We start from the raw sequence: 15,098 nt of genomic DNA, 5'->3' as shown, positions 1-15,098 counted from the left end.
AACGAGCTGCTGTTTTTATGAGTTCATGTTTAAGTTCTTACTCAGCACTGTCAACACTTTATTTTCAACACTGTTATAACCCATCAAATGTGCGTTCTTCCTATTTCCAGTCAGCGCTACAACAAGCAGTGAAGCAGTAATGAATGAGGAGGAACGTGTTTATATAGGCCTGCGTTGTTACTATTATTAGCGGCTTGGGTCTTTTTTAATATAGAGGAATATTTCACTTTCTCTGTTCATAGGAGTAACAACATGAATTTGTGCATGAGGCAGAAGTAATGCGGTGCGACTCGAGTTTCGCAATCAGCTGGAAGACGGTGTCCCTTTTTGGTCAGTGTCACAGGAAGAAAGAGAGAGTAGAGGGATGTTGAGAGACGGACCCTCAGTCTGCTGCTCTCTCCCTCCGCTGAGACTGCTCTCTCCCTCCGCTGAGTCTGACCCTCAGTCTGCTGCTCTCTCCCTCCGCTGAGACTGACCCTCAGTCTGCTGCTCTCTCCCTCCACTGAGACTGACCATCAGTCTGCTGTTCTCTCCCTCCGCTGAGACTGACCCTCAGTCTGCTGCTCTCTCCCTCCGCTGAGACTGACCATCAGTCTGCTGTTCTCTCCCTCCGCTGAGACTGACCCTCAGTCTGCTGCTCTCTCCCTCCGCTGAGACGGACCCTCAGTCCTTGGTCAATCACATCTTGTTTCTCAGCTCAAGGAGCAGTTGGGTAGAGTAGAGGATGGTGTTTTAGCAGATGGATGAGTTGGTAAGAGATGTGAAGGAGTAGAGGATGATGTTATATCAGATGGATGAGTTGGTAAGAGATGTGAAGGAGTAGAGGATGGTGTTATATCAGATGGATGAGTTGGTAAGAGATGTTAAGGAGTAGAGGATGGTGTTTTAGCAGATGGATGAGTGTGTAAGAGATGTGAAGGAGTAGAGGATGGTGTTATATCAGATGAGTTGTGAGAGGTGCTTGATGTGCCAAACCTGGAGATCATCTGGGATCTCACAGTATCAGGGGCTTTGTGGAACATTTCAGCCGGAGTACATATTTTTGTCGATATTGTTCACGTTGACAGAGTAACATTTGAGTCTAGGACAAGCAAGGAGTGACACAGCTGGTGACATCAAGGATACATTAACATTTGAGCCATCACGCCCTTCCCCTTCACAGTCATCCTCCACATCCAGCCCTTCCCCTTCACAGTCATCCTCCACATCCAGCCCTTCCCCTTCACAGTCATCCTCCACATCCAGCCCTTCCCCTTCACAGCCATCCTCCACATCCAGCCCTTCCCCTTCACAGCCATCCTCCACATCCAGCCCTTCCCCTTCACTGTCATCCAACACAACCCTGTCATCAACCAGTACTGTAGACCTGGACATCTGACCGGAGAACTTCACTGTTCCTTGGGGCAAAATGTCCATGAACCTGAGATCAGCCATCACCAGAGGCACACGGCCAACCCCAGGAGAACCAATATAGATGGTGAGAATTACAGTAGATGCAATGAGAATTATTGAGCCTAATCCGACAAGAGCAGATTGCCATACAACAGCCAAGAGGATGGTACAACAGTACCCAAAAAGCTTCACTGATACAATGAAAGGTGGCACTACAATTGGGAGTGGCAATGGATCCCTCTTAAATCAGATGAAAACAGGCGTTGAGCATAAGAATGGTGATAATCCTCTGGTAGGGCTAAGAAAGAGAAAAACACTCTCAGGCTCATTGACTGTAGTCAGTGCAAGAGGGCCGACTGACAAACACGGCTGTGTAAGATGGCAGCCTGACTTTCCCACAGAAGAAACTTTGGAGGCAAAGTGTTATATAAATAATCTAATATAAAGTGTTACTGGCAGACCAAAGCTCTGGTTAAACCGGATGCCCTCAGATAACTCTGGGCCCAGTGTCCTCAGTCAAGTCTAGAGCCTGTGTGCAATAACATGATTATCCGAAGGACACACAGCTGCCATCACGCAAATATACTCCCCTGTAACTGCAAAGAGCAGCCTGCAACACTAACAAGCTTAGAAGTGCCAAGTTATCTCACTGACATTGACCCTTGCATGCACTCCTGCATAAACAGGAAACACCTGAGTCTAAAGCAGACATTACCAGTCACTAAATCCACGCTTCCTTGACACACATACATCTCATGAAGCACTGTACACTCACACTCTACCCCCCCCCCCCCCCCCCTACTGGTGGACTTTGCTGTGCACCAATGGGGCTCCTGCTCTGGCTAGAAGCAGGCCCGCCTCCAACTCTTCAGGACCAGTCAGAAGACCAACACGACGAGACCCCACCTACATTATTCTGTGTATACATTCTGTTGTAAACTCTGGCTAAGCACCCTTTCTGGGCTGACTCCTTCTGAGCCAAAGGAATAGGGTCCGTGCACGTTAAACTGCAAGACAAAATAACTTTGACCAATAAAATGCCTTTTTGATACACCTGATTCCACTCTGTCCAGCGTCGTTGTTTTGCATTCCCTTTCCTGTATGAAACACCAACAAAAGCGTAAGAAATTGGAGCAGCTTTATTCCAGAGAAGGGCCGGCCGGAGGTGACAGAGGACAACTCTTGCAGCTCATGCAAGCAACGTTTTACTTACAGGGCAGTGCCATCAACGCTAGCCCAGGCACCTAAGATAGCCGAGCGGAGGAGTAAGTGTCAATACCTTTTCACACAGAAGGAACTCTACAACCACTTCAAGTTACTGACAGATGTCTCAATTATCATACAGTACTTCCTCCAGAAACCAACAAATGAAGAGGTTGGGCACATCCTGTCAAGGTTTGAAAAGGGTGGAGCAACTGCAGTTGGCCCTTGTGTTGTCCTCCTGCTGACAGCCCATTTCAAAGACAGGACGGATGTACTCCTTCTACAGACCGATGGGAGTTTTACATTCATCTGTATCTCTGCATTTCTATGTATGTATTCTATGTATTGTATCTATGTATGTATTCTATGTATTTTATCTATGTATGTATTCTATGTATTTTATCTATGTATGTATTCTATGTATTGTATCTATGTATGTATTTCTATGTATTTTATCTATGTATGTATTCTATGTATTTTATCTATGTATGTATTTCTATGTATTGTAGCTATGTATGTATTCTATGTATTTTAGAAGTAAAAAATTATGATGTGCCAAATGTTCAAAATATATGAACGTTATAAAGTGGGGGGGTGGAGATCTAATATTTTTTTGTGCCAAATACTAAAGTTTGATATTGTAATAAATCTACACCCTATTCCCTATGCAGAGCACTACGTTAGACCTGGTCAGAAGCACCATAGTACACTACGTAGGGAATAGGGAACCATTTAGAACAGAGACAGTAATTCCCCTGAACATCTTTCTCTTCCTCATTTGGTTTCTTTAACAGCCCTTCACTCCTCCCCTCTTCCTCCCCTCCTCCCTTTTCATTCTATTCTATCAGCCACACCACTAGCTCACCTCCACACAATCCATCTACAAGTTAAAGACACACCTTGGAATAAATAACAAAGGAAAACTATTACTAGATGAAGTTTAGTGTTGTATTTTTTATTTCCCATCACCATAAGTCATATTTAATCACTGAACAGTAGCAGACCCAACTTCATCTGTTCCTGACTCTGGATAGTGGATTAAAAAGACCATCAATCTCCAATGATATTAAAGTACTATTCTGAACATCACTGAGAAACTGAGTGGCAAGTCAAGATATCTGCTGGTTTGATGTTTCTTCAATATCACCACCTGATGGACAGGTTTAATGTTGCTTGACAAAGCAGTATGGGAGGATGAAAGATGTCAAATTTAGGGATGGTTTCATGGACATCTACATTGAACATACTTTTTAGCCCAGGACTAGGATTAATCTGTGTCCGTTCAATATAGTTTAGTTAGTTAGTTAGTGATAGTACCTGTTCAATGCCACTGAGAAAAATGGCATAGTGACAGAGAATGGTGTGTCATGTGGTTAGAGTCTTGGGCCATTAAATGAAAGATTGCAAGATCAAATCCCCGAGCTGACAAGGTAAAATCTGAAAACATATCAATGGTTCTGAATGCCAATTTATAGACCCCATGATTCATGGAAATGTACAATATTAAAGCATTCTATTTTATAAAAATAAGACATTTATAAAAAATTAACATTTTAATTCAACTCTACAGTCAGACAAATTATTGTACAGAAAAACAGACCATTATATCTGGGGACCATCACCACCAGCATGACTAGTATCTATGTGGACCCTACTACAGTTTAACCAGGTCAGCTATAGACTACACCAACATGACTAGTATCTATGTGGACCCTACTACAGTTTAACCAGCTCAGCAGTACCACAGAGACAAAACCCAGGATAGAGAGGCTGAGTGAATGTGGTCTGGACTCTGTGGAGGAGGGTCATTGTGTCAGAGACACTGTAGAAGGACAGAGTACCTGCCTTGTGATCCAGGTACACTCCTACTCTGGAGGACTGAGGGCCTGATATTTTAGTCTCAACATTATTGTGTCTGAAACAATAACCACCTCTATAGCACTGTAAACCCCAGGACTTGCTATTGTCTCCAAATATATTATTTGTCTTTGTTCTGCTGATGTCTTTATATGAGACTGCTGTAATAACATTACCACTCCACTTCACCTCCCAGTAACAGCATCCAGACAGACCCTCTCTACACAGAACCTGCCACTGGTTGGTGAATCTGTCTGGATGACCAGGATATGGTTGGATTTGGCGTGCAGAGGTCACCTTTTTGTTCCCTTCATACAGAGAGAGGCGTGTTCCTGCTGTGTTTGGGTCCAGTGTGAGCTGACAGGAATCTGGGAGAAGAGCAGAGACCAATGAGGGGAGTTAGAACAATAAGTTAAGTCAGCTACTGTTTCTACCCTGTCTTTGATTAGAGCACAGCAGAGATGAAATCAAAGAAATATGAGGAGTCAGATAGATACCCAGTCTTTGATTAGATCTACTATTGCTATATATTTCTAGAGGGATTGTTAGGAGTGTCAGTAAAAAGAGACAGTTAGTTACTTCACAGTAAAGAGACTCACATTGTAACAACGGTTCTTTGGTCTTGGGCTCTGGAGGCAGTAAAACATCCACTATATTCACTACAGACACACAAACACATTGACAGAGAGAGTGATTGTTATCATCATACCATATTGACTAGTAGGGAACTTTCAATGGTTAAATGTTGATGTTCTTATTATTTTCAACACACCTGTAGTGGAGATCTTGGTCCATTCTCCTTTAAGGAAGTCTTCTAGTTTCTCTCTCAGTTCAGACACAGTCTTACTCACATCTCCAAAGTACTGAAGAGGACGGACAACGATGCTGGGTAAGTCTGAAGATACACTGATACTGGAGAGAGACTGATAACTCTGGAGAGAGAGAGAGAGAGAGAGAGACTGATAACTCTGGAGAGAGAGAGAGAGACTGATAACTCTGGAGAGAGAGAGAGAGACAGAGAGAGAGAGAGAGAGAGAGAGAGAACCAAATGATTGAGTGTCAATTTAAATGTAATATCATCTCACAGGCAGTTTAGTTACCTGGAAGAAATGGATGTGATCCTCGGTGTGTGAGAGCTGCTCCAGCTCAGTGCTTCTCTTCCTCAGCTCTGCAATCTCCTGCTTCAGTTGCTCCAGGAGTCCTTCAGCTTGACTCACTTGAGCCTTCTCTTGGGCTCTGATCAGCTCCTTCACCTCAGAGCGCCTTCTCTCAATGGAGCGGATCAGCTCAGTAAAGATCTGATCACTGTCCTTCACTGCTGCCTGTGCAGAGATCTGTTAATAGGGAGAGGGAGGCAGAATGAGAGGAAGAATGAGAGAGAGAGCGTGAAACGGACTTGCCTTACTTTAATGAGCCAACCTCATTACACTAACACCCCCCCTCCTAAAAACACTTTACGTGCACCAGAACCGCCACACAATCACATTATACCCAATGCCCTGCCATGCCCCCACAACTCCCTTTCACTGATGCCACTTCACTCCCTCTAAGCTCCTGATGTGTCTAACCTTGACACTGAAGGTGTACAGCACCTTACCCCCACCTCTGAAAACTCCCCCAGGCTCAAAGTGTTAAAAGTCAGTAAGTCATTTGGACTCTCCTGCCAGTCCCCAGTCTCTGCTGTCATTTGCAGCAGCCTAAGAGACATTAGTCCTGCCTGCTGTGCCAACTCTTGGGGGATTTCCACCCCCTGGCAGCCACAGGTCTGCTAGTCTCTTGATGCCTGCTTCCCGATCAGAGTGGCTGAATGAGCGGACCTCAACAGGATCAGTGGGTTGTGGAAGATGGGCCTCACCCACGGCAGCTGCCAGGCCCTCAGTACTGCAGCATAGAAATTAGTGACCCCTGCTCTATTGAGTCTCTTCGTGATGAAGAGCTGCTGATCCAGCCCCAAACCACCAGCCCTCCTCAACAGAGCACATGCTGGTTCCCTCCAGCCCACCTCCATACGGTACAGTAGCCTCTGAGCTGCTTTGAGTCGGAACGCTGCCACCCTGCTCTCCAGGTCCAAAAGGCCTTGTCCCCCCTCCTGGACAGACAGGTACAGCACCGCCGCCCTCAGCATAAATTATTTCACTCCAGGTCCACAAGCAGACCACCGGGGGGGTTGAGAATGGACAGTTTGTGCCATGGGGAGGATGTTGCCAAGTTGTTGATGATCAGCACCCTCCCTCTGTATGACACTTGGGAGAGGAGCCACCTCCACTTTGTCAGCCTCAACACCACCGCTTGTGACACTCCTTCCCAGTTCTTCCTAACCCACCCCTCTGAGCCCAGTTACACCTCAAGCATCTTGAGTCACTCACAGCCCCACTGCCACCCCCCTGGAAGCTGCGGAGGTGCCCTGTCCCTCCATGCCCCACATAACAGAGTCTCACTCTTGCCCAGTTTACCTAAGCAGAAGACGCCCCCTCGTACACCCTCAAACTATTCAGGGCCTATTCAGGGCCTGCTCATCCCTAACCAACACAGACATCATCAGGGTATGCTGACAATGCTATGTCCCCAACCCTGTGCCTGGCTTCCACACTCTCTGTAGCCTCCTGCGTAGCAGGTCCAGAAAGGACTCAATAACAAGAGTGTATAGCTGCCCCGACAGAGGGCATCCCTGGTGAATGCCCCTCAATACCCAGACTGGCCGACTGAGCCCTCCCCCCACCTTGACCATACATGAAGCCCCAGAATACAACATTTGAACGCAGCCACAAACTTCTCCCCACAACCAAAACAACATATTGAACAGATATTCATAGTCCACCCTATCAATGGATTTCTCCTTATTATGAACAGATTGTCTGTGATTGAGTGTCCTGGTACACAGTACGTTTGGTCCTTGTGTACAATAGAGGCCAGGTACGACTTGAGCCTGTTAGCGAGGACCTTGGCAAAGGCCTTATAGTCCACACAGTGCAATGCCACAGGCTTCCAGATCTTTAAGTCGAGTCAAAGCCTCCCGTCTTCAGCTTAGTAGTAGCTCCCCCACCCGACGCACTCACGCAACACGCAAATCAAGTAATTTCCAATAATTACCCAGAACATTTTATAAAAATCCACAGTCGGACCTTCAGAGACAGCAGCTGAGTGTTTGTGAAAGGCCAGGGAAATGTTAATTTGATTTCTCTGTGACAGAGAGTTCGGAAAGGTCTATGAGCAGAACCTGAGAACACCCAGGCTCATGCAGTTCTGCACTTTACAAATCAGAGTACAACCTCACAGTCTGCTGCCTCATTCCCCTACAAAAGAAGTTACCCACCCATCAGACTGCCTCATCTCCCCCACAACAGAAGTTACCCACCCATCAGGGTCCCTCATCTCCCCTACAACAGAAGTTACCCACCCATCAGACTGCCTCATCTCCCCCACAACAGAAGTTACCCACCCATGAGGCTCCCTCATCTCCCCCACAACAGAAGTTACCCACCCATCAGGGTCCCTCGACTCCCCACAACATAAGTTACCCACCCATCAGCCTGCCTCATCTCCCCACAACAGAAGTTACCCACCCATCAGGGTCCCTCATCTCCCCACAACAGAAGTTACCCACCCATCAGGGTCCCTCATCTCCCCACAACAGAAGTTACCCACCCATCAGGGTCCCTCATCTCCCCTACAACAGAAGTTACCCACCCATCAGACTGCCTCATCTCCACACAACATAAGTTACCCACCCATCAGGGTCCCTCATCTCCACACAACAGAAGTTACCCACCCATCAGGGTCCCTCATCTCCCCACAACAGAAGTTACCCACCCATCAGGGTCCCTCATCTCCCCCACAACAGAAGTTACCCACCCATCAGGGTCCCTCATCTCCCCACAACAGAAGTTACCCACCCATCAGGGTCCCTCATCTCCCCCACAACAGAAGTTACCCACCCGTCAGGGTCCCTCATCTCCCCACAACAGAAGTTACCCACCCATCAGGGTCCCTCATCTCCCCTACAACAGAAGTTACCCACCCATCAGGGTCCCTCATCTCCCCACAACAGAAGTTACCCACCCATCAGGGTCCCTCATCTCCCCTACAACAGAAGTTACCCACCCATCAGGGTCCCTCATCTCCCCACAACAGAAGTTACCCATCCATCAGGGTCCCTCATCTCCCTTACAACAGAAGTTACCCACCCATCAGGGTCCCTCATCTCCCCTACAACAGAAGTTACCCACCCATCAGGGTCCCTCATCTCCCCTACAACAGAAGTTACCCACCCATCAGGGTCCCTCATCTCCCTTACAACAGAAGTTACCCATCCATCAGGGTCCCTCATCTCCCCTACAACAGAAGTTACCCACCCATCAGGGTCCCTCATCTCCCCTACAACAGAAGTTACCCACCCATCAGGGTCCCTCATCTCCCCTACAACAGAAGTTACCCACCCATCAGGGTCCCTCATCTCCCCACAACAGAAGTTACCCACCCATCAGGGTCCCTCATCTCCCCTACAACAGAAGTTACCCACCCATCAGGGTCCCTCATCTCCCCTACAACAGAAGTTACCCACCCATCAGGGTCCCTCATCTCCCCACAACAGAAGTTACACACCCATCAGGGTCCCTCATCTCCCCACAACAGAAGTTACACACCCATCAGACATACATAAGCATTGGATTTTCTTAATTTCCCCACTCTGTTTTTTCAACCCAAAAGCGCTGGGAGCATCCATTTCTCTCAACATGGAAACTCTAGTTGTTACACGTTTTCCTTTATCTTTCATGTGAAAAGAAAGCCCCTAGGTCCCTAGGTCATTCATATAGATTATCTAGCAGCACGGTCCCTGAGTAGTTCATATAGATTATCTAGCAGCACGGTCCCTGAGTAGTTCATATAGATTATCTAGCAGCACGGTCCCTAGGCAGTCCAGATAGATTATCTAGCAGCACGGTCCCTGAGTAGTTCAGATCGATTATCTAGCAGCACGGTCCCTGAGTAGTTCAGATAGTTGATCTAGCAGCACGGTCCCTGAGTAGTTCAGATAGTTGATCTAGCAGCACGGTCCATGAGTAGTTCAGATGGATTATCTAGCAGCACGGTCCCTGAGTAGTTCAGATAGTTGATCTAGCAGCACGGTCCCTGAGTAGTTCAGATAGTTGATCTAGCAGCACGGTCCCTGAGTAGTTCAGATAGCTGATCTAGCTGCACGGTCCCTGAGTAGTTTAGGTAGAGTATCTAGCAGCACGGTCCCTGAGTAGTTTAGGTAGATTATCTAGCAGCACGGTCCCTTAGTAGTTTAGGTAGATTATCTAGCCGCACGGTCCCTGAATAGTTCAGATAGTTGATCTAGCAGCACGGTCCCTGAGTAGTTCAGATAGCTGATCTAGCAGCACGGTCCCTGAGTAGTTTAGGTAGATTATCTAGCAGCACGGTCCCTGAGAAGTTTAGGTAGATTATCTAGCAGCACAGTCCCTGAGTAGTTTAGGTAGATTATCTAGCAGCACGGTCTCTGAATAGTTTAAGTAGATTATCTAGCAGCACGATCCCTGAGGAGTTCAGGTAGATTATCTAGCAGCAGGCCCCTGAGTAGTTCAGATAGTTGATCTAGCAGCACGGTCCCTGAGTAGTTCAGATAGTTGATCTAGCAGCACGGACCCTAAGTAGTTCAGATAGATTATCTAGCAGCACGGTCCCTGAGTAGTTCAGATAGATTATCTAGCAGCACGGTCCCTGAGTAGTTCAGATAGATTCGCTAGCAGCACGGTCCCTGAGTAGTTCAGATAGATTATCTAACAGCACCACCCTACCTTGTCCTACCAGCTCAGCCTCCACCACACTTATGAACCTCTCAAGCTCCCCCAGTACTCTCCTGGCTTCTGAAGAGGAAAAGTCTGTGTACTGCTGACAGAAAACCTGAATCTGAGCTTTCCCTACGTCCCACCGTTGGCAGAGACTCAAACTCCCCCTTCTGCTGTCCCCACCTCTCCCAAAAGCATTGGAAGCTTGTGCAAAAAGTAGTATCTCGTAAGACCTTTACATGTCATTTCCAATAGGACGCCTGTCTGGACCCTGGTGAAACATAGAACTGAGCCATGGCACTATGATGGTCTGAACCCAACTGGGAGAATGGAGGCCCTCAATAGCCTACTGCTGATTCTAGAATGTATAGATACAATCCAGACGAGCAGAGCTCTGCCCCTTGAGTCCTAGTAGGCTGGACAATAGAACAAGTAAAAATTCAGCAGAGCTCTGCCCCCTGAGTCCTAGCCCCCTGAGTCCTAGCCCCCTGAGTCCTAGCCCCCTGAGTCCTAGCCCCCTGAGTCCTAGCCCCCTGAGTCCTAGGCCCCTGAGTCCTAGGCCCCTGAGTCCTAGCCCCCTGAGTCCTAGCCCCCACTGCCGGCTGGTCGTGCTTCCCTGCACTAGCATTATGCCCCATGTCCCCTCAAAACACCATAAGCTATCTGTGATAGCAAACCCTGTTACCACCACTCCCCTGATCAACCTTGAATGCCTTGATAACACCAATAGTGTCTTCCTCAAAATAGTACGCAGCATCATCTGGATATATATGCAACAGAAGTTCAACATTCACCTTCTGCTACCCTTTCTGTCTACACATACAGTCTGACGCATACGTTCGATAAATCCAACGTATGCACCACACAGAACGCACTGCAACTGCCTCTGCAAAGCAACGCTGCAAGGAAAACGCAGGGTTCCATTGGAAACGAATGTACTTCTGGTGTACCAAAATGCAAAAGTCTTGGCACCTAGCCAGAGCACACAAAAACCAATTGTAAATTTACAAAAAAAACAAACCAACTGCATGTTGATCTGTTTGTACGTAATAAACTGAGGCAGATTAGCCACCACTACTCTTGTTGACGGGGTCGAAATAGGCGTAATCAGAACAATTACACCCCACTCGCAACCAGTCCCAGGATACAAGACTATTCATTACCACAACCTCCTCCTTGTTCATTCTGGATGCAGAGTGTATATGTTCCGCTCCCACCTGTTCTCCGACCATGATCAAAAACGTACTCCACACCATTCTCCAGAACGTACCGAAAGCCATTCGGAAGCTTCTTCCCCATTCAACTGACAACATGATGGCCATCACGCCGCCCAAATAAACTACCCCTACTCAACTCCAACAAATAAACAGTGGAAACCAACAAACAAACCCTACACCATGGAAAAAACAATGAAAATACGCAAGAACCAAAAGTAAGGAATAAGTATAGTAGCCCGCCTCACGACCCACAGCACCCACACAGAACCAACTCCTCACTTTAGTTTATGATCTACTTCACTTGCTTTGGCAATGTTAATACATTTTTCCCATGCCAATAAAGCCCCTTGAATTGAATTTACATCTTTACAACACTATTAGAGCATTGGGCCAGTAACCGAAAGATTGCTGGATCGAATACCCGAGCTGACAAGTTAAAATCCTGTCGTTCTGCTCCTAAGCAAGACAGTTAACCCACTGTTTCCCGGTTGCCAAAGAAGTGGATGTGGATTAGGGCAGCCCTCTGCACCTCTCTGAATTCGAGGGGTTGGGTTAAATGCAGAAGATTCATTCAGTTGTACAATTGACTAGGTATTCCCCATAATATAACGTTTCTTCTTCTTTGGAGTTTAACTAATGGCGGTTGGCTTCCAATATGTTGCATTTACCGCCCCCAACTGGAATATATTTTTACAAAATGGTAAAAGGGGAAATTCTGATAATACTAAAAACACGCTTCCAACTAACCCTACACTCATTAAAAACCCACTACCCCATTCCACTACTTTGACCCTATCTGCTCCTGCACCATTCCAACGGCCTGGGAGGACGGAACACCACCACTCTATACACCCTGGAACTCTTCTGAAGTCAAATCTCATATGACCAAATACTTCTCTGCAGCTGCCACCACAGCATCAATATTCTGTGATTTACGTTCCATTTCTGTGGTACAGTTGATAACCATTGCTATGAACGCTAAGAAGCCAACCTTACTGAAGCATATATCACTCGTTGGCCTATCCCTCTGTGCTGCACATATCTACTACTCGCAGGGATCCTCTCAGGATCCCTCACCCTTGACCCATCTTCCTCTTCTTTCTTCACTGCCTCAGCATTCGACACCTTCTGCACTACTCTGACTGTAACCACCTCAACCTGCCTCTCTCTCACCAGACACTTCTGATCCCCAGCAACATGAACACCCCTACAGTTGACACACACAACTTTATCCACCAAAACAACACAATCCTCTATCCCATGACCTCCTGCACAGTTCCCACATCTTGGAATCTCCCTCATATAAACTGTCAAAATCACGTGAACTTTGCACCAGAAACTCCTTTCAATGGTGCCCTGTTCCTAAGAGCAAAGCAAGAAACAGATCTTGACCCAAGTTGCGTGACACGGAGCACCCACTTCCTCTGGTCAGAAGAAACAAACAAATATCAGAATTCCACTACAGGTTACCTAGGTTACCTTCACTGATTCAACTGCACCCAACTCCTTTCCCTCCCACCCTGAAACCACACATGGATCTGCCAAAAGTCATGGATCCACTTTCTCCAAAAATGTAACTCCTACTGCACCAGATTCTTCTTTATAATGTCCATTGATTCCAGACTCTGGTTTTGAGCTCTTCACCACACCTTCTCACTCAGTTAACTCTCCCTCATTCATATCCACTTCACCTACAGAACTCAGTCTGGCGCACGGCTCATTCTGTTTGCACTTGAATTATAACATTTGATATTTCTCTATTCCTTTGACATTTTTGTGAGTGTAACGTTTACTGTTAATTTCTGATTGTTTATTTCACTTTTGTTTATTGTCTATTTCACTTGCTTTGGCAATGTAAACATATATTTCCCATGCCAATAAAGCCCTATGAATTTAATTAAATTGAGAGCGAGAGACAGCTCCATTTTAATGTGTAGGGGACATGAGTCTGTCATGGTTACTCATGGTTATGCGATGAGGTAACCCAGTCGGTTACATGAAGCAGTCCAGGCAGCCTGTTCCCAACAGTGGGGTCAGTGGAATTGGAAAGGGGCCCCTCTCCCTCTCTCTGACTGGAGGGGAGAAGTGAAATGGTGTGTCTGCTCTGGTCAACAATACTCACCTTGAGAGACTTCACAGCTTTTTGGAGATTCTTCAGCTCCTTCTCTCTCTCCTGGAATCTCTGCTGGACCTTCTGCTGACTCATCCTCAGCTGCCTCTGTGGATAATCACTCTTCAATGAGCAATCAAGCTTTATTTGTCCAGTAGATCAATAGTATAGTCATGTGACATAGGGCCCATAGAGAGGAAGGTCTAAAATATTGAGTAAGTCCCTTTACAATATTATATCATGTTGCTATGTGAATGATTATCGTTTTTATGGTGGGCCTACATGTATCAAGAGGTTGAGACTGAACTTTGAACTCATAAAAGGGCATTCAGGATGATAATAGTGTTTGACATTAGAAAATGGTGATACATTTGGAGAATCTGGGTAACATATCTATATACTCAAGGTTTGTGTCCATATTTGTTCTGCTGTGGATCGATTTCATTTGAATGACCTCATATTCAAACAGCCTTAGTTCCAACTGTATATTTAATTATTTGTTTATCAGACAGTCACCAACAAGTTGTTCTGGTATTACCTGTTTCTCAGTCCTCTCTGCTGAAGCTGACACTGTATCATGGCCTTTATGTTCATCCATTGTACACAGCATACAGATACACTGCTGATCGGTACGACAGTAAACCTCCAGCAGTTTGTCATGATGAAAGCAGATCTTCTCCTGTAGTTGTGTGGTGGCTTTAACCAGCTTGTGCTTCTTGAAAGCAGGGGATTCATAGTGAGGTTGGAGGTGAGTCTCACAGTAAGAGGCCAGACACACCAGACAGGACATGAGGGCTTTCTGCTTTCTGGACCCAGTGCAGAAATCACACGCCACATCTCCAGGTCCAGCATAGCACAGAGCAGGACAGGGAGCAGCCTGGAGTCCTGTCCTCTTCAGTTTGTCCACCATCTCTGCCAACATGTTATTTTTCTTCAGATTAGGCCTTGGATTGAAGGTCTGTCTGCACTGAGGACAGCTATAAACCCCTTTCAGAACTTCCCGATCCCAGCAGCCCTCAATACAGCTTCTACAGTAATTGTGTCCACAGGAGATGGTGACTGGTTCCTTCAGTACATCCAGACAGACAGAACAACAGAACTGGTCCTTGTCCAGCAGAACTCCTCGCTGAGCCATTTGGACGGTTGTTCACTCTCACAGAGGCAGACGACAGAGAGACTCAGATCAGTTTGTTTTCTCAGAAAATTGTTTTTAGGAGGGGGAGGGACTTCCTGGTTCTGCCAGAAAGGTGGGGTTGGAGGGAGGGAGAGCAAACTGCACTCAACGTCTAGAAGGAGACAAAGAGTTGAGTTCCTAGGTTAGGGCCCTTAATATGGAAAAAATTGTTGTTAGAGTTGTTAGAATATTTAAAGGGTAACAGTTTCTATGAAGTACATATTATAATTATTTTAATAATTAATATTATTTTAAAATGCCTTATAATACACTTGTTATAACATGTGATTATATGTGTCTATAATAATTCATAAGTGGTTGTAATGAGGGGGAACTTGATATTGATACAAAATACT

The 15,098-nt window shown here is 46.2% G+C and overlaps 1 protein-coding gene across 4 annotated transcripts; it reads right to left on the bottom strand.

Annotated features, from left to right (window-relative positions):
• Positions 1-3,534: 3,534 nt before the first annotated feature.
• Positions 3,535-14,773, bottom strand: LOC110521274 (E3 ubiquitin-protein ligase TRIM16-like). 4 transcript variants are annotated; one of them, XR_016495080.1, is made up of 6 exons: positions 14,107-14,770; positions 13,581-13,676; positions 5,553-5,786; positions 5,225-5,448; positions 5,052-5,111; positions 3,535-4,820 (listed from the first exon to the last, which is right to left on the bottom strand). XR_016495080.1 is itself a non-coding variant. In XM_021598728.3 (6 exons), exons 1-6 carry the CDS (start codon positions 14,488-14,490, stop codon positions 4,312-4,314), a joined length of 1,443 nt encoding a protein of 480 aa, XP_021454403.3. In that variant the 5' UTR covers positions 14,491-14,640; the 3' UTR covers positions 3,535-4,311. The 4 variants fall into 4 exon arrangements, 2 of the variants coding, with proteins under 2 accessions (XP_021454403.3, XP_090087218.1); XM_021598728.3 differs by having other exon boundaries at positions 5,225-5,384; positions 14,107-14,640; XM_090231092.1 differs by lacking the exon at positions 5,052-5,111 and having other exon boundaries at positions 5,225-5,384.
• Positions 14,774-15,098: the final 325 nt, after the last annotated feature.

Source organism: Oncorhynchus mykiss, chromosome 4 (assembly GCF_057628025.1).
Source record: "Oncorhynchus mykiss isolate SJ-2025 chromosome 4, ASM5762802v1, whole genome shotgun sequence".
In the NCBI taxonomy this organism is placed as follows: Eukaryota; Metazoa; Chordata; class Actinopteri; order Salmoniformes; family Salmonidae; genus Oncorhynchus; species Oncorhynchus mykiss.
Note: the sequence above shows the minus strand (reverse complement) of the source record. Positions and strands in the feature narration are given on the sequence as shown.

Coding starts and splice junctions, on each gene's coding strand:
- LOC110521274 (XM_090231092.1), bottom strand. CDS start 14,703: ATGGCTCAGCGAGGAGTTCTGCTGGACAAGGACCAGTTCTGTTGTTCT. Junction 5,787..13,580: donor AAGCTGTGAAGTCTCTCAAG/GTGAGTATTGTT, acceptor CCCTATTAACAG/ATCTCTGCACAGGCAGCAGT. Junction 4,821..5,224: donor GACCAAGATCTCCACTACAG/GTGTGTTGAAAA, acceptor CTCTTCTCCCAG/ATTCCTGTCAGCTCACACTG.